At 37.5% G+C, this 23,160-nt stretch overlaps 2 protein-coding genes across 4 annotated transcripts in view; one reads left to right on the top strand and one right to left on the bottom strand.

Annotated features, from left to right (window-relative positions):
• Positions 1-5,497, top strand: part of Trim5 (tripartite motif containing 5) — a 30,239-nt gene extending 24,742 nt beyond the window's left edge. The window contains exons 5-8 of the mRNA XM_047515877.1: positions 1,135-1,157; positions 2,348-2,448; positions 2,729-2,755; positions 3,012-5,497. Of these exons, the coding sequence (XP_047371833.1) occupies positions 1,135-1,157; positions 2,348-2,448; positions 2,729-2,755; positions 3,012-3,544 (684 nt within the window). The 3' untranslated portion in view covers positions 3,545-5,497. The remainder of the gene's footprint in view (positions 1-1,134; positions 1,158-2,347; positions 2,449-2,728; positions 2,756-3,011) is intronic.
• Trim34 (tripartite motif containing 34) overlaps positions 4,756-23,160 on the bottom strand; it is a 29,185-nt gene continuing 10,780 nt past the window's right edge. For 2 of the 3 annotated variants that reach the window (XM_047515871.1, XM_047515872.1), the window contains exons 4-8: positions 22,888-23,118; positions 21,238-21,260; positions 19,059-19,159; positions 18,737-18,763; positions 17,101-18,487 (exon numbers count right to left, since the gene is read on the bottom strand). In XM_047515871.1, the coding sequence (XP_047371827.1) occupies positions 17,928-18,487; positions 18,737-18,763; positions 19,059-19,159; positions 21,238-21,260; positions 22,888-23,118 (942 nt within the window). In that variant the 3' untranslated portion in view covers positions 17,101-17,927. Of the gene's footprint in view, positions 5,376-5,505; positions 5,803-17,100; positions 18,488-18,736; positions 18,764-19,058; positions 19,160-21,237; positions 21,261-22,887; positions 23,119-23,160 lie in introns of those variants that run through there. The other variant, XR_007103835.1, reaches the window with a different exon arrangement.

A 23,160-nucleotide genomic window follows, 5' to 3' on the forward strand; every position in this document is an offset into this window, starting at 1 on the left:
TTTGACAATCTCTGTTGTGATAGGGATATGGAGACTATATAGTATTCAATGCAGTTACTGATACAATTGTATTTACGTTTACCACTTTGTGTTCTATATTTTTTATGTAGTTTCTTGGTCTTCTTCTCTTAACTGGCTTCGTTTTTTTCCAGGGTAGAACTTTAGGCTTCCTGGTTTTCTAGCTGTATTTTTTTATTGTCTTAGTGGTTGCTCTTGTGATTCTAATATGCACCCTATTCTCAATCTGCTTCACATCAATACCAGCTTAATTTCTTCAGAATATAGAAACTTGCCTCTAATACTTCATTTGCTTCCTCCTTTGTGATCTTATTGTTATGCATAGTACATGCATATATGGTATAAGCTATCTGTAGTACTTAAATGTGTTAATCATCTATCTCTAAGTTATTAAGAAATAATTTAGAAAATGAAGTGGAGTCTTTTATATTAACTAACATTTGATAGCATTTCCTTATTGTTTATTTCTTTCTATAAATTTGACCCACTTGTTGAAGGAATTTTTTTGCACCTGAAGGTCTTTAAAAAATATTGTGTCAGGCCTAATGGCACATGCTGTAATCCCAGCTTCTTGGGAGACTGAGGCAGGAGGATCGTTAAGTTCCATCAAGGTCAGCCTCACCAATTGAGCACCACCCTGGGTTCAACCCTCAGTGGCTCCCCACCCTCAAAAAAAAAAAAAAAAAAAAAATCCAAACAACAAAAAGAAAAGAAAATCATAAACCTCGTCTGCCAGCAGCATACTCTAAATTTTCATCTGGGATTACATATTTTTCTCCTCATTTTTGAAGAATTATCTTTGCCTTATGCGGAATTCTGGCATTTCCCTCTTTCTTTCAGTGTTTGACTCAACTTTGATTCTCCAGAGCTTGCCAATACCTGGCCAATAATGGTATATCAGTTTATGTGTCTCTTAAATTAGTGAAAGAACCGGGTATTATTTAATCATCTCATGAGGAGCTCTGGGATGGCTGGCTGGAACTTATCTTCTGTTTTATCATCACACTGGGACCATCTCCATTCTCAGCACAGCAGGGGCTGGTGACATGTGATGAAGCTTGGTGAGTGGGGACAGTCTATGATTTCTGAACTTGTGTTTTTTTCCCTTCTTCCTAGAACACGAATGAGATCATGAGAAGGTATGTGTGGATGCCAGGGCTGGTCCTTTTGTGGGGTAGGAAGAGATTTGTAGTTAGTAGAATTATCTGTTCAATTAGAATATAACATCTCCCCGGTCAGTGAAGTTCAGTTGTACTATTTTAAATTTCTAGTCACACAGCAGGGTTTGAGTATGTTATAGACTAGATGGATTCTATGGTGGGGACTTGGGTTGTGGGAGTCAGAGTTTGAATCAGTAGTTACACTGGGGACAAGGTGCTCTAATGTCAGGCCCCAGGTGGTACCCGCCTTTATTGCCCTTGTGTGCCTACAGCTAGCTCTGATTGCAGTTTTCATGGGTGATTTTTTTATTGTAGGCAAGATCTATCTTCTTTGTCTGATAAGTACTCAGAATTACTCATTGAGACAATTCCTGGATATTTGTATTTTTTTTTTCCTAGGGATAAAGGAGACCAGGCGCTTCTTTGTGATTTCTATTTAGATTTTCACAAACAGGCTTGAATTTCTGAGAATGATATTTTGCCCTGGGCAAACAATTCCTCCATGCAGATCACATACTTACGGAAAGGTGGCATCTCAAAGTGCACACCTGCCTGGCAGCATCAAGCCCTTTCCAGATGCGTCGAATTCAGACTACAATTAGTTTGGTGTTCATAGTATTGTCTTTGCTAAATGTTTGTCATTTTTACCAGTGAATATGAAATCTCAGATGTCACCTGAGGGCCTTCCTATTGGCAACAAACTTTGAACATCTCTAGATATAATTTCCTACATTTCTTATTTCTTAAAACACCCAGGAGCCAAGACCTTCAGTCTTAGTTTCTGAACATTTTCCTGGGAACAACAGTCACAGCAGGGACTTTTTCTGATGTTCTTTTTTCTTAGGCACCCAGTGTTTTGTTTTAAAATCCAATATTTCACTATCCCCTATGAGTTCTAGGAAGTAGAGAGAGAGGGGCAACTTGTTTAATTTTAGAATGGAGAATCTGTGCTTCTGAGAAGTTAAGACCCTCCCAAGATGACAAAAAATAAGTAAGTAGGGAGGTGACCATAAAATATTTCTTAGGAGTTCAGCGTTAGGGGTCTTCCCGCCCCTTCTCAGGATCCTTGGGGAGGAGAGTTCAGGTGCATCAATGGGGTGAAATGATGGGAAGGTCGTGTTATTGGGGGTCACAAGGTCTGAAGTGTGGGTCAACTTTCTCCTTTCTAGGTGTAAGAACTTCAGGCTGAAGAAGCCAGAACATTTCCCCAAGGAACAAAGAAGAATATTCCAAGCTCCTGATCTGAAAGGGATGCTGCAGTTGTCTAAAGGTGAGAAGAGCTAGGTTAAATGTGGCTGTGCGATTCTAGTGGAGGCAGGGGCTGGATGGGGACCAGGGTGCGGTTCCTAGGTATGGGTAGAGGAGACAAGGGAGAGTGAACCCTGTGTGCTCACAATGTGATCATATTTAATAGGGAGTGACCATTCATCTTCACTTGCCAGTTCACTGCCCTATGATATCCCTTTTCCCTTCCCTCATCTGGAGAGGGACTGGATTTCAGAGTTGACACCTTTGTTCACATTTCACATTATGAATTTTTATCATTTCAGAGCTGACAGATGTTCAACGCTACTGGGGTAAGCAGAAATTACAGTATCATAAGCCATACTCTTCTCAATGTCTTTCAGAATTGATTTCTCTGGTAGTTCTCCATGTTTTAAGACCCTTGTTTCTCCCTCTGACAGTCACTCACATACCTTTTTTCTGCAATGTTCTATCTCTCTGGCTTCTGAACAGTTTCTCCCAGTTCTTAAGTTCTTCCCAGGATTCCTTTTATATAATCGCAAATAAAGCTAAATCATATCTCTCACTGACCCTGTAATTTTTCTACAGTTCATCTGCTGCTGTCTCCAAGCAAAAATCCAAATATTGTCATTTCTAAGGATCGGAGACAATTAAGATACGTAACCCAGTACTCACGACGTAACCATAGGAATTATCATGAAGGTGTTCTGGGGTACCCAGCTATCACATCGGGGAAACATTACTGGATGGTAGATGTGTCCAACAAAAGTGCCTGGTATCTGGGGTTATGTGATGGAAGTTATTTCGAATCTGCATTTACCCCTGGACAAAGTAGAAATTATCAACCTAAATATGGCTACTGGGTTATAGGACTTCATGATTTTGAATATAATGCTTTTGGGGAGAATGCTGCCCATAATCCCTTGACCTTGATCCTCTCTGTGACTGTTCCTCCACAATGTATTGGGGTTTTCCTGGATTATGAGGCTTGTGAACTTTCATTTTACAATGTGACAAACCACGGGTTTCTCATCTATAAGTTCTCTAGATGTTCCTTTGCTGGTGAAGTTTTTCCTTATTTCAATCCTGAGAAGTGTCCAGAGCCCATGATACTGCACTGACCAAGCTCTTGAAACTTCTTATACCCTCACCCCATCTGTGCAGGGCCTCTGACCCTGGTGTGCATCTCATACACCTGAGTTCATCTGCACTGTTTTAACTACCTTTTTCTTGCTGCCTTCAGCCTTTCCATTGGGAAGTCTTTCACTCATAAGTATATATAAGGATATATAAATCCTTAGATGAGGATTCATCCCAGTATCTTATTTATTTCTCCTTGAAGAATCTTAATTCATCATTTCCCATGCTTCCAAGGGAAAATGACCAATTCCTCATTAAATAATCCTATTATTGAGGTAACACCTTTGCCAAATCTTTAAAACGCCATTCTTTTTTGCCACTGACAGAAGATGAAGTTTTCTACCACCTTTCTGTATCATTGAGGGCTATACATAGGAGTCCCTCACTAAAGAATGAGTCCTTAACAGTAGGTCAACTCCCCATGATGTTTCTTATTCATCAAGGAGTTAAGAAGACCATGTCCTAAATGGTATATACCAAGAATAGGTGTTTTGTGTCCAGCGTATCTAAGTTCAGATTCTGTCCCTTTACATATTAGGTGTGTAACCTTGAATAACAAAACAATTGATATACTTATTGTTTATAACAGTTTTGGTTTAAACTTTGCACCTAATACTTTGGACCAGTGAGAAAATTAATGAAGTACAAAGTATCTTATGAGGTGTCTGAGTGGGCATTTGTTCTATTAATTACTAGAAAGTATCAGTTGTATTGTATCCCATGAAATAGATTGTGTGAAGGGAAGCTAGGATTGACTTTTACTGGAGTCTCATTTTTAGGTCCCAGATACTACTACCAAGACCACTTATGTGCCAAGTATATATTATGTATTTTACTTTTTCACAATTATAGATATTTTGCTAGTTTGTTTTGTTTTATTTTGTTTTTGTAATTCCAGTGCTGCCACATGTTGGTCCCTATCAAAGTAAATGAAACTAAATTTTATGGGATTCAGATTGCCATTTAAAATAAATAAATAAATAATTCTTATGACATTTACCCAATGTAACATTGTGAAAATTAAACAACAGGATATTTCAGTAACTTGTGTTGTTTTTGATAAGAAGTAATCCATGGGTTGGGAGTAGCTCAGTGATAGACTCTTGCCTAGGATTTACAAAGCCCTGGAATTCAGTCCTCAGGACAAAAAAAAAAAAAAAAAAAAAAAAAAATTAAAAAGTAACACTGTAGCCTGATGTCCATTCGTTTTTTAGGTCCTTCTCATGGTGATTAAAATAAATGATTGTTAAGAATGTGTGTTTGTTTCACTTTCAAAATCATTACCTCCACTTTAAGAAATAAAATAACTAATGTACCTGTGTATAGGATTTGTTATAACTTTTGTTTTTATTGCTAACAAAGCAGGATTATATTATGCATAGTTTACAATTGTTCTTCTTACTTAAGAATGCATAGTGTAATTCCATAGAGCTTCTTTTCATTTCCATAGGTTCTGTTTGCAGAAGTACAATTCCTGGGTCAAGATTATAAATTTGGATTAAGGTTTCTTTTGCCTTTCTAGATACACCAATGGATCAAATGTAAATGCAGTTAATTATCCTTTTTATTTCCAGTGTTATTACTCTGTTGTTATTTTTTTTTTTTAATTTCATATTAGCTCCATATTCTAAAATGTCGTCACATAGAAATGACAGTCAGAGCTCCCAGCTCTTGGTTTGAACAACACATGGCTTCAACACTAAAGATTTTTAGTGTCACTCTTGCTTTTGTGTTTTGGTTGGTAGTTTGGTTCATATCATGTTTAGGTAGTTTTCACCTGTTTCCTTATTATATAGATTTTCTTAGATTTGTCTGTGAGTTTAAATAAATGATTTTTTAGCATGTAAAAAAAAAAAAAAGAAAGAAAATAATCACAAATTTAAAATTTTAAGCAAATTGTAAATAAGTGTTTCTGTATAATAAAAAAATGTTAATTTCATACCGTTCAGTCTTTTTTTCATACTTCTGTAGTAATTGTTTCATTGAAAGTCCTTTTCTCAGTTTTAAAATAAATTTTCATGTGTGTTCATCACAGTGATAGAGATAGAAGTAGATTTGAGGATTTCTCAACAGTAGTATGATAAGTGTCATCTTTGCCCTTGTTGTGATGAAGGAAAAAGCCTGGTCTTCAGTGAGCCCTTCGTCAAATGTTTCCGTGGTGAATGTTCATGCATGGTGCAGTGGAATCCCCATGTATTTTGACATTTTTATTTCCAATTCTTCCCCAACTTTCCCTAAGCTAGAGAAAAAAAAAAAAGAGGGAGACTGTTTGGTCAAGTAGTATCTGTTTTAAGCAATGCTTTTGCCATAGGAATTCTCAAGTTCATCTTTGGGTGAATTTTGGTGAGAGATTCCAAGATAAACACTTCCCAACTGTGTGTGTGTGTGTGTGTGTGTGTGTGTGTGTGTGTGCATGTGTGTATGTGTGTGTGCACACGTGTGTGCACCCCCACTCAGTTCTCATCCTCTCTGGAAACTGGAGAAAATCAAACCTATAAATTTTCCCTTAGACCTTGGCTTCCTGTCATCCCATTGCTCTGGACTGAGGCGCTCACTCACTAGAAGCAATTGGTACTATCTCAAGTTCTTGATAAGTGACTCTCCAGGGACGGTCATGTCTTTCCATTTACCAAAATACCCAGTACCCCAGTTCAGAATGAAGTTTATAGTTACAAGGAAATGAAAACCAGAAATTGTATAAACAACAGAAGAGAGAGACTGCAGGCGTCCACTTTTGGACACAGACTCCTGACCCCAGAAATGAAGCCCTCTGTGGGGGAAAAAAAAAAAAAAGAATATGAAGCCTATAAGTAATCTCAGCTTTAGTCTCTCTTCTAAGTAAGTAAGAGGTTAGAGAGGCATCCTGGACTCATATAGTCCAGTGAAAAACAACTGAATTCCTTCCATTTGTATGTCAGTTCACGGGTTTTCTTAATACCTCTAAACCTGAGTAGCATTCATGCCCTCTTGCATTTCTGATGCCTTAGGACTGTACTGGGCCAGGAATTAGGCCCGGTGGGAGGATTGAGTGACCTCTTCAACCTGTAGAATTGTCCATGGACAATGTGCAGGCTGTGTACCTAGGACCATCACCAAATAGTGATCAGAAGTTTGTCAACCTGAAATGAGATCTCATTTCAGTAGATATTGGCACTCATTTGGACAGGATGCCAGTGACTTTCCATTTTGCCCAAACATAATGCCACTCAGTCTCTTCATCCTGATTCCTAATATCTGCATGTTTTCCAATGTTAGGTATATTTTATTCTCAGTGCCTGCAGTCACTATGCCCCTGTGTCATGCCACTACTGAATTGTGTGTCCTCCTAGCCCAGATAACTCACAGCTTCTCAGCAAAAGAAGTGGGACATTCTTTTGCTTCTGAGTATTGCTTTATGCCTGAGATTCTATAGGTTCATTCTTGGACTTATTCCTATATAATAGAATTAGAGATATTTGTTGTACAAAACTGTCTCATATATATGGAATCAGATAAGTCAATCTGCAGAGTAGACGGAAGGAAGGATATTTACACCCCAAAGTAAAGGCAGAGACAAAAATCTCCTGTTTGGGGGAAGAACCTCTAATTGCCTGAGCCTGCTACCTTATGGAGAGTAATCTGCTTTACTCAAATTTTATTGTTTCAACTGTCAGTCTCATTAAAAAACAAAAACAAAAAACCTTCAAAGCAACATTTAGAGCATGTAACCAAATACTGGAACATCTCATGGCCCAGCCAAGATGACAAATAAAATTACCCAATACAGGTTCACTCATTATCAGATTGAAAATGTAGGGTCAACACTCCAGCACATAGGCACAGGCAACAACTTTCTCAATAGGACCCTAAAAGCTCAGGAAATATGCCATGAGTTAGTAAATAGAACGGCATCAAATTAAAAAATTGATGTGCCGCAAAGAAAACTGAATTAGGAATGTGAAAAAAGAACCCTACAAATGAGAGAAGACTTTGCTCTCTACACTTCTGACAGAGTATGAATATCTAGAATACATAAAGAACTCGGAAGGTGGCCCTACCTTCTGTAGTAGCAATCCCGTTTTATAGACCCCTTGGAGAAGTGGGCTCATGCCTTCAGTCCTAGGCATGGCTGAGTCTCCAAAGCCTTGAGCAGCACCCTCATCCCTGAGATCTGTGGCATGGCAACCTCATTCCCCAGGCCTATAATCTCTGGACCCATCATGGGAATGGTAACTCTGCTGATCTCTGAATCACATTTAGTTTCATTCTTCCATTTTCATGAAGGACAATACATGTTTGCCACTGAACAGCTCTGCTGTACCATCCTGTGGAGCCCAGATGTCCAATACTCCTTTTTTGTTCTATTTCTGTCCTCTTCAATCCCAGCTGGCAGTGTTTCTGCTAGCCTAGCACCATATCTGCTCCTGGCTTCAGCTATGATGACTGATTACTTACGTGGTTAATATCCATAATATCAAATTATGTTCCTGCTACATACATCCTTGGTGCTCTCATTAAAATATGCTTTCTTATTTTTTCAAATATTCATAGGCTGAGAATTTTTCCAAATCTTCAAGTTCTGGTGTTTTCGTAACCATCCTTCAATGTATCTCTACTTATATTTTGCTCTAATTAGTAAGGAGAAATCTGACTGCCCCTTCAAAGCGTTGCTGAAAAATTTCTTCAGCTAACTATCGGAGTTTATCACTTGCAGTTGCTACTTCTCACTAGAACACAATTAGAAAGCTTTTATCATTTTTACAAAGATTGTCTTTCTTACAGTTTCCAATAAATATCATGTTCCCCATTTATGTCTGAGTGTCCCCAGGATTACCTATAACATCAATATCCCTACCAACAAAATGTATAAGGAAATATAAGGTTTTGCTAACATGTACCTCAAAATTTTCCCAGCCTCCATCAATCATCCAGTGCCAGTACTACTTCCACATATTTGGTTTTTCATTATAGCAGCACACCAAATCTATCTTGGTCTTCTAAGGATATCATAAGAAAATATCATGGACTAAGTGATTTTAATAATAAGAATTTATTTTCTGACTGTCGTGGAGACTGGTAGTTCAAGATCAAGGTGTCCACAGGTTTGATTTGTCCTGAGGCCTCTCGTTGTAGTTTACAGGTGACCACTTTTTCTCTATGTCCTCATATGCTCTTTCCTCTGTGTGCAAGCATACTGGGTGTTTCTCCATCTTCTTAAAAGGTCACCAGTTATATTGGATTAGAGCCCTATCCTCATGGCTGCATTTAAGCTTAATTACATCCTTAAAGACCCTTTGTCCAAATGCAATTATATTTGGAATTAGGTTGTAACATATGAATTTGGAAGGACACAACTTATTCTATAAAAACCACCATACTCCACAACACCTTCATCTTGGTGAATTATATGAGAATCCAAAATGGTATAATCACTTCGAATGATACAATCAATCACTCTGGGAAAAATCCGGTGATTGGTTATAACTATACAACTATATATCTATCTACACACACACACATATATATACTAATACATCTATATGTGTATATATAGTCCACTGATTTCTCTCTGGTTTAAATATGGTACATTAAAGAGTTTCCTAGGAAATCAGCTTAGTTGATCCCTTTCTTCTTCAGGAATTCTTATTCCCTCATATTTTCCAGATAGTTTTTAAAAATAATTTCTTCTCAACATTTCCAAAGACAGCAAATTATGCCAAATTATCAAATTATAGCATGGTCCAGGGATTTTACTGTCTAAGGCTGTCCCATCTCAATGTACTCCAGAATCATTGGACTGTATTAATGTATTTATTAATGTACTAATGGAGGTATACATTTTATGAACAGCATACCTCACCCAAAGATCACCATTAGAAACTTTGGACAAAATGGCTGAGCATGGAGGCACATGCCTGTAATCCTGGCTCAGGAGGCTGAGGCAGGAAGATCATGAGTTCAAAGTCAGTTTCAGCAACTTAGTGAGGCCCTAAGCAACTCAGCAAGACACTGTCTCTAAATAAAATATAAAGGAGGGATGGGTATATGGCTCAATGGTTGAACACCCCTGGGTCAAATTCCTAATACAAAAAAAAGAAAAGAAAGAAACTTGTAACCAAATGTAAAAAGCCAATAAAACTAAAGGGACTATAAAGTAACAAAAAAATGTCTGAATCAACAATAAAATAGTTGGAGGAAGGGAACAAACATCAATTGGAGGCTAACATCACTATATATTGACTCTGGGCAGTATACTTAAAACTCAGCAACACATAGACTTATTCATTTGAAGAACATGAAGAATGATTTGGTGCTACCAGACAAGCTGTAAAGTGATAGGAGACTATCTGTAAAGGAGAAACACAGAGAATTAAGTCCCAGATTGTATCTATAAACTCCAACCAAATTTCTGAAGAGCATAATTTGAGACACATGCCAAGCAGTCCAGAATAGCCTACCAAAACTGAACACAAATTTCAGCTGGTGCATGCTGCAGTAAAGAATTTAGAATTTGAGTGAAACCCAGGTAATTGCCTGAAAAAATATTCTTCAGAGAAATAAACAGAATCTCAAATCATTAGATCTCCTTCATATTCCCCAGGATACACTATAAAATTATTCAAAATACTAAGAAACAAGACAGCATGACCCACACCCAAGAGAAAAAGGAAGTTACTAGAGACCAACACCAAAATCAACTAGATGTTGGACTTAAGAGGCAAGGAAGGACCTATTGTAACTAATATAGCCAGGGTAAAAGATAAACAAACATTATAAAATTTAAAAAATGAATAAGAAACAAATATCAGGAAAAAGGAACTATTATTTAATTGAAATACTGGAACTTAAAAAAAAGAAGAACCAGGATCAAACTAAGAAAGTTTTGAAGTCATAAAAAAAATTCTATCAGAACTTAAAAGTTGATCATTAAAAGCTGTGTACTCTGAAAATAATGAGCAGAGATGCCAGTGACCTATAAAAAAGTACCAAGAAAATTAAAATGACCTAAATTACACAAAGTAACAAAACACAGCAGTAATTAACCATAAAACTAGCTGAATTAAATGAGGAAAAGAGGGGGCTCATATCCCTTGTGAACATTTTTGCAGGAAAATCCTCAATAAAATATTAGCAAACCAAATTCAGCAGCATGTTACATGGATTATAAACCATGATCAACCGGAAATGATCTTGGCATTTTGAGAATGGTTCAACATATAAACAAATAAATTTGATAAAACAGATTAACAATATGAAGAAGAAAATAACAGGATCATCTCAAAAGATGTAGAAAAAGCATTTTACAATTTCAATGCCCATTCAGGATAAGAACTCAACAAGTTAAGTAAACAAGGGACTTATTTCAACACAAGACTACATATGAAAATCCTATAACTAATATCAGAACCAATGGGGAAAGCCTGAAAACTTTTCCCATTCTTGACACTTCTATTCAGCATAGTAGAATTCCTTGCCACAAGAATTAAATAAGAAAAAAGAAATAAAGGTATCCAAATTGGGGACTGGGGTTGTGACTCAGTGGTAGAGCACTTTGCCTAGCATATGTGAGGCACTGGATTCTATCTCCAGCACCACATTTGAAAAACAAACAAATTTAAAAACTAAACAAAATAAAGGTATTTTTCAAAAAAAAAGTATCCAAATTGGTAAGGAAGGACTAAAAGTATATTTGTTTGCAGGAAAAGTGATCATATATTTATATAAACCTTAAATTTCAAAAAGTTAGAACGAATAAACCAATTCAATAAAATTGAAAGATACAAAGTCAACATGTAAAAAATCAATCACATTAAGCCAGGCATGGTGGCATGTGCCTATCGTCCTAGATACTGAGGAGTCTGAGGCAGAAGGAATTGCAAATTCAATGCTAGTCTGGCCAACGTAGTAACTCAGATTGAAAAATAAGAACTGATAATGTAGCTCAGTGGTTAAACATCCCTGGATTCAATCTCTAATAGTGAGAAAAAAAAAATTCAGTCACATTACTACACATAAAAGGCAAATGTCCAAAAAAATTAAATTTAAAAAATGAATTAATCAATTCAATTAAATTTTTAAAAATTAAGAAAAAGCCCTCATTGTTCACAATATCAGCAAAAAGAATAAAATAATTGGGAATAAAATTAACCATAGAAGTGAAAAACTTATAATCTGAAAATTCTCAAACACAAAAACAGGAAAGTAAAGAAGATAAAGACAAATGGGAATATAGACTGTATTTGTGATTGGAAGAATTAATATTGTTTAAGGTCCATACTGTCCAAAGTGATCTATAGTTTTAATGTGCTCCCTAAAAAACTCCCAATGGTATGACATTCTTTCAGAAACAGAAAAATATCCTCAAATTCTTACAGAACAGCAAAAAACTCCAAATAGTCAAAGCAATATAATGTAAGAAGAGCAAACACTTCCTGACTTAAAAAATGCATAATAGAACTACTGTAATTAAAACAGTATGATGCTACCTAAAACAAACAGATGTACAGATCAATGGAACAGACTAGAGAGTCCAAAAACAAATTCTTGCTTCTGTGGCCAACTGATCTTTAACAATGATACCAAGAAAACAAAATGAGGACAGGAGAGCTTCTTCAATAACTGGCATCAGGACAACTGATATCCACAGCAGAATAAAATTGGAGCCTTGCCTCACACTACCATTTGAACATGGTTTGTGCCCCAAGGATTCTTGTGGGGGAAATTTTGTCCCGGTTTTGGCAAGGATGAGACATAGTGTGGACCTTTAAGAAGAGGGGCCTTGTGGAAGCCCTTAGGTCATTGAGGGAGGGATTAAGCAGTTATTATAGTATTGTAACTGGGCGTGGTGGTTCACACCTATAATCCCACTGGCTCAGGAGGCTGAGGCAGGAGGAGGGCAAATTTGAGGCCAGCCTCAGGGACTTAGTGAGGTCCTAAGCAACTTAGCAAGACTCTGTCTTAAAATAAATAATAAAAAGGGCTGATGATGTAGCTCTGTGGTTAAGCACTCCTGGGTGCAGGAAAAGTGATCATATATTTATATAAACCTTAAATTTCAAAAAGTTAGAATCTCTAGTGCAAAAAAAAAAACAGGTATTTATTGTGGTATTCCTGCATCAGTTCCTAAGAGTGCAAGTTGTTACAAAAGCAAGCCTGAACTCTGAATTGCTCTTTGGCTTCTCATCTGGCAATGTAATCTCTTGCTCCTAAACATACTCCTGCCATTGGGATGTCACTACCACAATGGAATGTAGCCCAGGAGCCCTTGTTAGAGTTGTCACAATGCTGTTGGAAATTTCAGAATCCAAAACTGCAAACTAAATAAATTTATTTTCTTTTTAAGCATTCATTCTCAAGTATTTCCTTATGGTAACAAAAAACTCACAAACACACACAAACCATAGACAAAATTTAACTCAAAGGGAATCAAACAACTAAGCATGAGGCATGAAACTATAAAAGTGCTAAGAGAAAACCTAGGGGAAAGCTCTATGTTGTGTTCAGGCAGTGATTTTTTGGGGTATCTCCCAAACCTAGGCTCTTTGTCCAACACAAAGAAAATAGACAAACGAAATTACATGAAATTAAAAGCTTTAGCACAGCAAAGGAAACAACGAAGGATGGAGATCACCTATGGAATGAGGGAAAATATCTACAAACCATATATCTAACTCAACAGGAAGAAAACAAGTTGATATAAAAATGGACTGAGAACCTGAATAGAGATTCCTCAAAAGAAGACATAAAAGTAGCTCAACATTACTAATCAAGGAAACACAAGTCAAAATCATAATGAGACACCGCCCACATGGCAATTATCAAAAAATGAAAGGTCAAAAGGACTGGTGGGGCTGGGCACGGTGGTGCACACCTGTAATCCCCACAGCTCCGGGGTGGGGGGTGGGGGGGAGACAGGAGGATCATGAGTTCAAATCCAGCCTCAGCAACTTAGTGAGGCCCTGTGTCTAAATCAAATATACAGAAAGGCTGGGAATGTGCCTTGGTGGTTAAGTACCTCTGGGTTCAATTCCTGGTACCAAAAAAAAAAAAAAAAATTGTGGATGATGTGAAGGAAAGGACCTCTTGCGCATTACTGATAGGAATGTAAACCAATACAGTCATTATGGAAAATAGTATGGAAAGTCCTCACAAAATAACTACCATATGGTCCAGTCATCCCACTTCTGTGATTCTCACTACATATCCAAAGGAAATTAAAATAGAATTTCAAAGAGATATCTACACTCTCATGTTCTTTGCAGCACTATTCACAATAACCAAGATATAGAAACAACTTAAGCCTCCACAAATGAATGAATTAATAAAGATAACAACAATACACACACACACACACAGGACAACAATGAAAGATTAGTGGATAAGGGAAATATAACCTACAGGCAGAATTATTCAGCCATAAAGTAGAATAAAATCTTGTCATTTGCCGAAATGTGGGTTGAATTGGAGAACATCATGTTAGGCAAAATAAACCAGACACAGAAAGACAAGTGTGGCATGTGGGAACCAAAAAAATTTCAACTTGAAAGTAGGAAAGTGATTATTAGGAACTGGGAAGGGGGTGCTGGGGGAGTCGAGGGTAGAAGAAAGTGTAGACAGATAGTATCAATGCCTGATGTATGCCTGTATGGAAATGTGACAGTGAATCCCAAAAATCTGTACAATTGATATATATGGATAATTTTAAATATGTGCATACACAAGAATCAAACTAAAACTAAAAATAAAAACTATATATTACGAAGTATGTATACACACGTACCTTTGTGTTCATACATTATGATATTATTTAGACACATAAAAGGAAAGAAATCTTCCAATTCGCAAAAACGTGGATGAGCCTGGAGGACATTATGCTAAGTGAAATAAGCCAGATGCATAAAGACAGTACTGTGATCTCATTTAGGTAGAGTCTTAAATAGCCAGATTCAGAAGTGGAGTAGAATAGTGGCCTCTAGTATCTGGGGGCAGGAAAATGGAGAGATGTTGGTCAAGAGGAGTAAAGTTTCAGTTATGTGAGATGCATGTTCTGCAACTTGTTCTGCAACTCACTGTACAGCAGTGTAACTGTAGCTAATGATATTGTATTCTGCACTGGAAATTTGCTGAGTCCGTCTTAAGTACTCTTATTGTGAAAAAGCAAGAGAAAGTGATAATTATATGAGGTGGCAGATATGTTAGCTTGATTATGGTAATTTTTTCACAAGGTAATTGTACTACTGAAATACATCCAAACTTTTATATTAATAAAGTTAAGGATAATAGAAACACTGATCTGTAACATTGCTAAAAGATCCCAGAACAGTTCAGGTGTTCCTTGATTTATGATGAGGTTACAACATGATAAACCCATTGTAAGCTGAAAATATCGTAAATTGAAAATGCACTTAATACACCTACCCTACTGAATATCGAAGCTTCACCTAGCTTATCTTAAAGGTGCTCAGAACACTTACATTATCTTACAGATAGGCAAAATCATGCAACCTAAATCTATGTTATGATAGAATGTTAAATACCTCTTGTCATTTATTTATTTTGGTACTAAGGAATTGAACCCAGGGATGCTTTGCCACTGAGTCACATCCCCAGCCCTTCTTTTCTATTTTGAGAAAGTTCTCACCAATTTGCTTACTAGGCCCTGCTAAGAAGCTGAGGCTGGCCTTGAATTTGTCATCCTCCTGTCTCAGCCTTTTGAGTCACTGCAATTATAGGCATGCATCACCATACCCAGTTCATGTAATTTGCTGAATATTGTACTGAAAGTGAAAAAACAGAATTGTTGTGTGGGTATGCTTCTGCACCACTATGAAATCAAAAATTGTTAAGTTGAACCATCATAATTGGGGAACCATCTGGACTCTGGACTCTTCCTTTATCACTGTAAGCTATAAGGGGAACCAGCAACCTAAAAAAACAGAGGAAGCTGAGTAAATAGAAAAAGATTCCCAGTGAAAGAGAATCACTGTGGAAATAGAAAAGGATGTCAAATCAGCTTTTTATAGTATGTTCACTTACAGAGACAGTTACTGTTACTTTTAAAAATCTGTATATGATACCAAAGGTAGTCAAAATAAAGGGGGAGAAAAGAAGATAATGGGGGAGAGGGGTGAACTCTATCAAAATAGAAGAAAGATCAGTGGAGTAGAGAAAAGGGATTGAGGGGGAGGGAGGGGGAAGGGGATATGGGAAAAACAGTGGAATGAATCTGACTTAAATTTCCTGTGTACATATATAAATATACCACAGTGAATCTCACCATTATGTATTTCCACAAGATACTAATTTTAAAAAATACTACAAGTAAATAGCAGAAAGATCAAAGTAGAGTAGAGGAAAGGGAACAGGGGGAGGAGGAGGGAAGGATAATGGAAATTACTGGGACTGAATTACAGTAATTCCATGCTGTTATAACTGTGTCAAAATGAATTCTAATATTATGTATAATATGAGACAATAGAAATGAAAGAATCTGCATATGAAAACAATAAGAGCAATTTTATAATGAAAATATATTTATGAGGGAATGAAGAAATTTAAACAGTATTTGTGATTTTCAGTCAAGATTTTCTGTTTCTTGATACAAATCAACCACAGTAATACTTAAAGTATATTAATATTCATTTTTAACATTATTTTAGTTTACATAGGAAATAGATATCTAGATCAATGCATATGTGCTAGGAAATGTGGAATTATTGCAAACATATTGTTTAATTACTACAATATCACAATGGGATAAATCTCAGCAACTTTATGTCCAAAGAGAAACTGAGTCCAATTAACTTAGTTAACTTAGTTAAGGGGAAGTAGTAACATCACTTATGATAATGAAATTCTATTTGAATTCAAATCTCAGGGTCTTAACTGTCCACATAATTCACCCTCTATATCTGTCACCTGGCATGAAGCAGTTCAGCTTGGTTGTAGCCATTACTTTGACCTATTCTTGCTTCATTAATGGCTGCAGGGACTGAGCATTTCAAAGTTTTCCTTGCACCTAAGGTTTTCCTATAATGCTCCAGGCTCCTTTGACCAGCTCAAAGTAGAAAGTAGCTCCAGCTCTCCTTTCTACTCCACAGAGAGAAAAGAAAAGAAAAGACGCACGGAGTGGTAACTAACAATAGTACACTTAGGTGCTTTACCACAAGGAGAAGCCCTGAACACAAGACTGTTGTCCTTCATAACAGAGGTATCTAGACATGGCTCCCTGTATTGCACAGACTAGGGAAGCTCACTCTTTTGCAGTTTTGAAAATATATTCCTTATAAGGAACTTTAAAAACAGTTCCAACTTCAATAATAAAAATTTTTATAATACAAAACTAGAATTGAAGTGGTCTTGACAGTAGACTCTGAGTATTTGCAAAATGAAAATTCAGAAGAAACAATTGTTACTATTCTAAAGGTGCAAGCTGCTATGGAGGTTAAGACTAAATTTTCAGTAATCATGAGTGTATTTATAGTTATTGTTATATATAAGGCAATTAGGCATTTTATATTTATTGACATTTAGTTTCACATAATGATCTTAATTTAGGTGCAGTTTGAAATCCCGATTTGTATTTGAGAAAAAAGAAGCTCAGTATTAAGCCATTACATAGCTCTGTAATAAACCATTACATTGCTTATTACAGAGAGGACAGGATTTGGACTAAATCCTCTGAACATGACTTTTCACTCTGGGTAAATCTATTGCGGATGCTTTTCTCTCCTCAACTCCCTGATGATCCTGGAGTACCCTGGGCAAACTGACATTTGCCCAAAAATCCCTTCGTTTTTGGTCATCCTGGTCACAGGAGTGATTCATGCAGATTGTTCTAAATAACATGGATGAGTAGCTTAACAGGCTTTACAACTCTCTTCAGATTAGTGAAAGGGAACTAGGGAGAAATGGGAGGGCCTGGATATTTTAATAATAATTCATCTTTATTTTGGTACCAGGGATCAAACCAGGAGTGTTTAACCACTGAGCCACATCCCCAGGCCCCTGTTTTTGTTTTTTAAATTTCGAGACAGGGTCTTGCTAAATTACTGAGGCTGGCTTTGAATTTGTGATCTTCCTGCCTCAGTCTCCTGAGTCGCTGGAATTACAGGACTGCTGCCATGCTCAGCCTAACGAGTCTCCATCTTTAGGAGGGCTTAGAAGTCTGTCTTGGAGAATATGAGAAAGAATAAACAGGTAGAAAAGCATCTCTCCTAACTTGAGTCTGATACACTAGGCATCTCAAGCATGAATAAAAGTTCTCCAGTACAGAAGGGAAATCACAAGGAAGAGACAGCGTGAAAGGTACAGATGTGCTCAGAAGTAGGAGATGAGCCTCTAGACAAGGAATTCTACAAGTAGTACATGAGGGAATGAGAAAATTTAGCAGTTTGGTGGGCACAGCGTCATGGGGGCTGTACACTTCCAAGGATTGAAATATGGATATGCAGGCTGAGAAAAGCGACATTTAGAGAACTTGTAGATGAGTGACCCATGGTTTGTGATGTTGAAAAATGAGACTGTGCCTGCTTCATAGTCGAGGAAAACCCCAACACGCCGGGGAGGAATAGCCATGAAGAGGGCCAACACCTTAGGATCAGAACTGGAAGAATCCTCAAAGACATTGTACTCAAATTCATTCTGTAAACCTATAACCCAGTAGCCATACTGAGGTCTGTATTTGGAGAAAACATTTGGAGAATTTGAACCTTTTCTCACAGCAAACTTCACAGAACGTTTTCTACAGTATACTCCCAGGATCCAGCTGGTCTTTTTGGATACATCTATTTCCCAGTAATGTTTCCCTGAGGAGAAATGTTGAGAGCCTAAGATGCCATAATTATAACACTTAACTGGCCAAATTGGCACAGACATCACTTGTCTCTGATCTTCTGAAAGAACAAGATTCAAATTTAGGTTGCCTGAATCCAGTGTTAAGTCCACTGCAAGGGAAAAAGAAAAAAGATCAGTGACAGATACAGAACAGGGTTTGTCTGGTCTCACTGTGAGGAGGGCACTTGGGAAATGCACTTGGTGCCAATTTGTGTTCATGAATTAGGGGAGGGGCAGAATGCTAGAGAAATGCATATGCATATGTGAGACTGCATGAGGTTCTGATGATAAAATCTCATTAAACACGAGCTTCTGAGGTGGTCCACATACAGTGATTTGAAGACCTTTCAACTTCTTACCCCAGTGGTGCTGGACATCTGTTAGCTCTGAAATAAAAGATATAATGATTTTGATTAGAAGCAAAGAAAACTAGAAGCACCGATACCTATCTCTTCTCCAAAGTAGAGGCGAGGGAGGGGAGCATGGTAAGACCGTGAACTGCAAATGAGAGGATGAGTCAGATGCTCAGACATTCTCCTTCACACCCGATCACATTCTCTGTGTCTCAGAAGACCCCTTCTCTGACCTTCCTCCTTTCTTCCATCCTCATCCTTAGACTATACCTGCTACCTTTGATGCCACAAAAATTCCCTGTCCACACTCTTCCTCGGCTCTGCTAACCTCTGAAGCTTTGCAGCATCCCACTCAGATCTGGAGCACGGAATACAGTCTTCAGCTTCTTGGATACAGTTTTTGGCTTCTTCAGAGTCCAGATCTCACCCCTAGGAATAACAAAATATCTTTACCTCCACATTTTTCATCCTGTGTCCCTCCAACACCACTGTCTTCTTCTCCTTCCACGTTATTGATACCTCTTCCCTAAAGGACCCAAGGGAAAGCCCTGACCCTGATGCCAAAAGAAACACACCATGTGAAATATGCTCCCACAAACCCGCTATGTGACCTTGGAAAGATCTCATACCTCTTGAAAGCATAGTCCCCACTTCTAAAAATGAAATACTTGATACTTCATAGAAATAATACAAAATTAGATGAAATAATGCACAGGAAAAGTCTTTGCTACTTCTGAAAAAGTCATATGATGTGGAGAAGTTCTCTCATTTCAGTGGGTCTCTCAGGGAGGGCCAGGTATGTGGGTTCCCGAGCAAATCAACAGTGAAGCTGCAGGTCCTGGTTGTGACATGGGGCTCTGTGTGTACCAGATTAGAGCCTGAATCCCAGAGTCCACATTAGAGATTTCAGATTCTATGGGGAAGTTACACACACTTGGCAAAGAAACTATGATCACCAAAGTGAGCAGGATTAGAATACTTGGGATTCAATCTAACCAAAGAGGTGAAAGACCTCTACAATGAAAACTACAAAACATTTAAGGAAGAAATTTGAGGAAGACCTTAGAAGATGGAACGATCTCCCATGTTCTTGGATAGGCAGAATTAATATGATGGTCATACTTCCAAATGCACTATACAGATTTAACTCAATTCCAATTAAAATCCCTATGACATTTCTCATAGAAATAGAAAAGCAATCATGAAATTCATCTGAAAGAACGAAAGACCCAGAACAGCCCAAAACAATCCTGGGCAGGAAGAGTGATGCAGGAGGTATCACAATACCAGACCTTAAACTCTACTATAGAGCAATAGTAACAAAAACAGCATGGTACTGGCACCAAAATAGACAGGTAGATCAATGGTACAGGATAGAAGACACGGAGACATACCCACATAAGTTCAGTAACCTCATACTAGACAAGGGTGCCAAAAACTTACAATGGAGAAAAGATAGCCTCTTCAACAAATGGTGCTGGGAAAACTGGAAATCCATATGCAGTAAAATGAAACTAAACCCCTATCTCTCACCCTGCACAAAACTCAACTCAAAATAAATCAAGCATCTAGGAATTAGACCTGAGAGCCTTCACCAAATAGAAGACAAAGTAGGCCCGAATCTCTATCATGTTGGCTTAGGACCAGACTTCCTTAACGAGGGTTAGAATGTCTTATGTTTGTATGGAATTTGATGCTACTAGGTGGGTTGGCAACCACAGGCACGAGGACTAAGCTTTTCCATATGCATTTCTAAAGCATATAAACAAAAAGAGATTGATTATCAGCAACCTGGGTCAAAGTCACTAACCCCAAGTCTTGGGTCTGTTTCAAGAAATCTAGTGAGAACCTTATAGAATGACCTGATTCCTTCTATTCTCATGTAAGAAAAGAAAATATAAAGAAACTGTCCCTTCCTGGTGTGGTGGTGCATGCCCATAATCCCCGTGACTTAGGAGGCTGAGGCAAGGGGATCTCCATTTGAAGAGAGCCTTGGCAATTTAATGAGACCCTATTTCAAAAGGGCTGGGGGTGTAGCTCAGTGGCAAAGCACCCCTGAGTACCTGAGTACCATCCCCGGAATAAGAAGGAGGAGGAGGAGGAAGAGGAGGAGGAGAAGAAGAAAAAGAGGAAGAAGAGGAAGAAGAAGAAAAGAAAAAAAGTCCCGTATGGTCCTTTATGCCATAAGACAAACACTTAAGAAATAAGGGATCCAGAACTGTGTGCAGAGTCCAAGGGTAAGTGAAATGAGGGAAGTCTCGGGAGTCCAAGTGTGAAACTCCCCTAATAAACTTTCTGGCCCTAACTCTGAACTTCAGCCACCAAATTCACCAACATAGAGTTTGGTCAGTTCTCAGTAGGTATGGAACACTCAAATCGTCACTGTAACCAACAAGATAATACAGTGTCCAAATTTCCCTGACCTTTTTCATTCTGATGGCTACAAACTTTATACACAAAAGCACTTTTATAACACAAAAGCACTACTTTTTGTCACCCATACATACCATTTCATGATTCCGCTCATGTCCTAGGAGGAAGAGAAAGAACATAAATCAGAAAGTAGTAGGATTAAACTAAGAGTTGTGGATCATGCCTGTAATCCCAGTGACTCTGAGGCTGAGGCAGGAGGATCTCAAGTTTGAGGCCAGCCTCAGCAACTGGCCCTTAGCAACTTGGCCAGACACTGTCTCAAACAGAAATTAAAAAGGGTTGGGGATGAAGTTCAATGATAAAGCATCTCTGGGTCCAATCCCCAAAACCAAAAGAAAAAGCTTTAGGATTAGAGTAGGAGGATTAATGAAAAAAAAAAAAAAAAAAAAAAAAAGAATAGAAAAACAAAAAAAATCAGACAAATCGAAAAAGAGTTATTTAAAAAGATCAACAAAATGAACATGCCTTTATGTGTGGAATTGTATCAAAATAGGCATATGAAGAAAAACAGAGAGGAAGTGAATTAGTAAAATCAAGAATGAAAGATGGGACATTACTACTGACCTTACAGAAATTAAAAAGAAGTATAAGGGGTTGGGGGTATAGATCAGTGGTAGAGAGCTTGCCTAGCATGTATGAGACCCTGGGTTCAATCCACAGCACCAGGGGGGAAAAAGAATTATATATTATAAACAGTTCTACACCAATAAATTAGATAACCTAGGTGAAGTGAACAAATCTTAGAAATATAGAAACTACCAATACTGATTCAAGAAGACAGAAAATATAGATAGACACAAAACATGTAAAGAGATTATATTGGAAGTCAAAGACTTCCTATCAAGAAATCACCACAGGGTTCCATTGGTAAATTTCACTAAAGACTTAAAAACGGTAGGACAACCGGAGCATCATTAAAATCATAACTGCAATGGATTAAAATACATCAAAATGTTCAAATCCATGCATTCATAATGACATTAAAAAAACTAATTAGTTCCCTTTGGATCGTGTTTGGCATCTAATTCATTAGTTTGGTAACTGGCAAATAAAGGGAATAAATTAAAAAAAGACTTAAAAATGGAATTATATCAATATTTCACAAATTCTTACAAAAAACAGAAGAGGAGGAAACACTTTCAAACATATTATCTGAGGCCTGCCCTACCATGATACTAAAATCACACAAAGACATCACAAGTTAAAACAAAACAAAACAAAAAAATACCCTCCAAGTCAATATTCCTTATGCATATAGACAAAATTTTTCAAAAATTACTAGAAAATCAAATCCAGAAAAAAAAAGTCATGACCTCAATAATCATGATGGGATTTAATTCAGAAATGCAAGTTTGGTCAGCCAAAGAAATTAATCATTGTAATATACCACATTAATAGAATAAAGAATAAAGACTGCTTGATGATCTCAATGGATGCACCCCAAAAAAGTATTTGAAAAAATTCCACACACTTTCAAGATAAAAGCAAAAGAGGAAAGGCTAACAAACCAGGAATAGAAGGAAGCTTCTTTATCCTGATCAAGGGCATCTATAAAACCCCAGAGCTAGCACCATACTAAATAGTAAAAACCTGAATGCCTTTCCCCTAAGATCAGGAAAAAGGCAAGAATGGTCACTTTAATTACTCCTATTCAACATAGAATATTCTTAGCTATAAAAATAAAGTAATAGACTTGTTTTCAGAACCTCAAATGAGGTGATTACCTGCAGGAGCTCCACCACTGGCCATTGACTCCGACACTCTAGATCTGAGATGAGCTCTTTCACCAACTGGGTCTGCTGAACAAGCTCATCCTCAGCCTCTGCCAAGCGATCCAGTATCATCTTCTCCTCCCCATCCAATCTTTGCAGCTCTCTCTGTTCCTCACTGTCCAGGATTCTTCTAAGATGATTAAATTCTGTTTGTATCCTTTCTCTCTCAGTTTGTACCTGATACTGCAAAGATGGACAGAGAGAGAGAGAGAGAGATGTAATGAG

This window comes from Sciurus carolinensis, chromosome 11, assembly GCF_902686445.1.
Source record: "Sciurus carolinensis chromosome 11, mSciCar1.2, whole genome shotgun sequence".
NCBI lineage: Eukaryota > Metazoa > Chordata > Mammalia > Rodentia > Sciuridae > Sciurus > Sciurus carolinensis.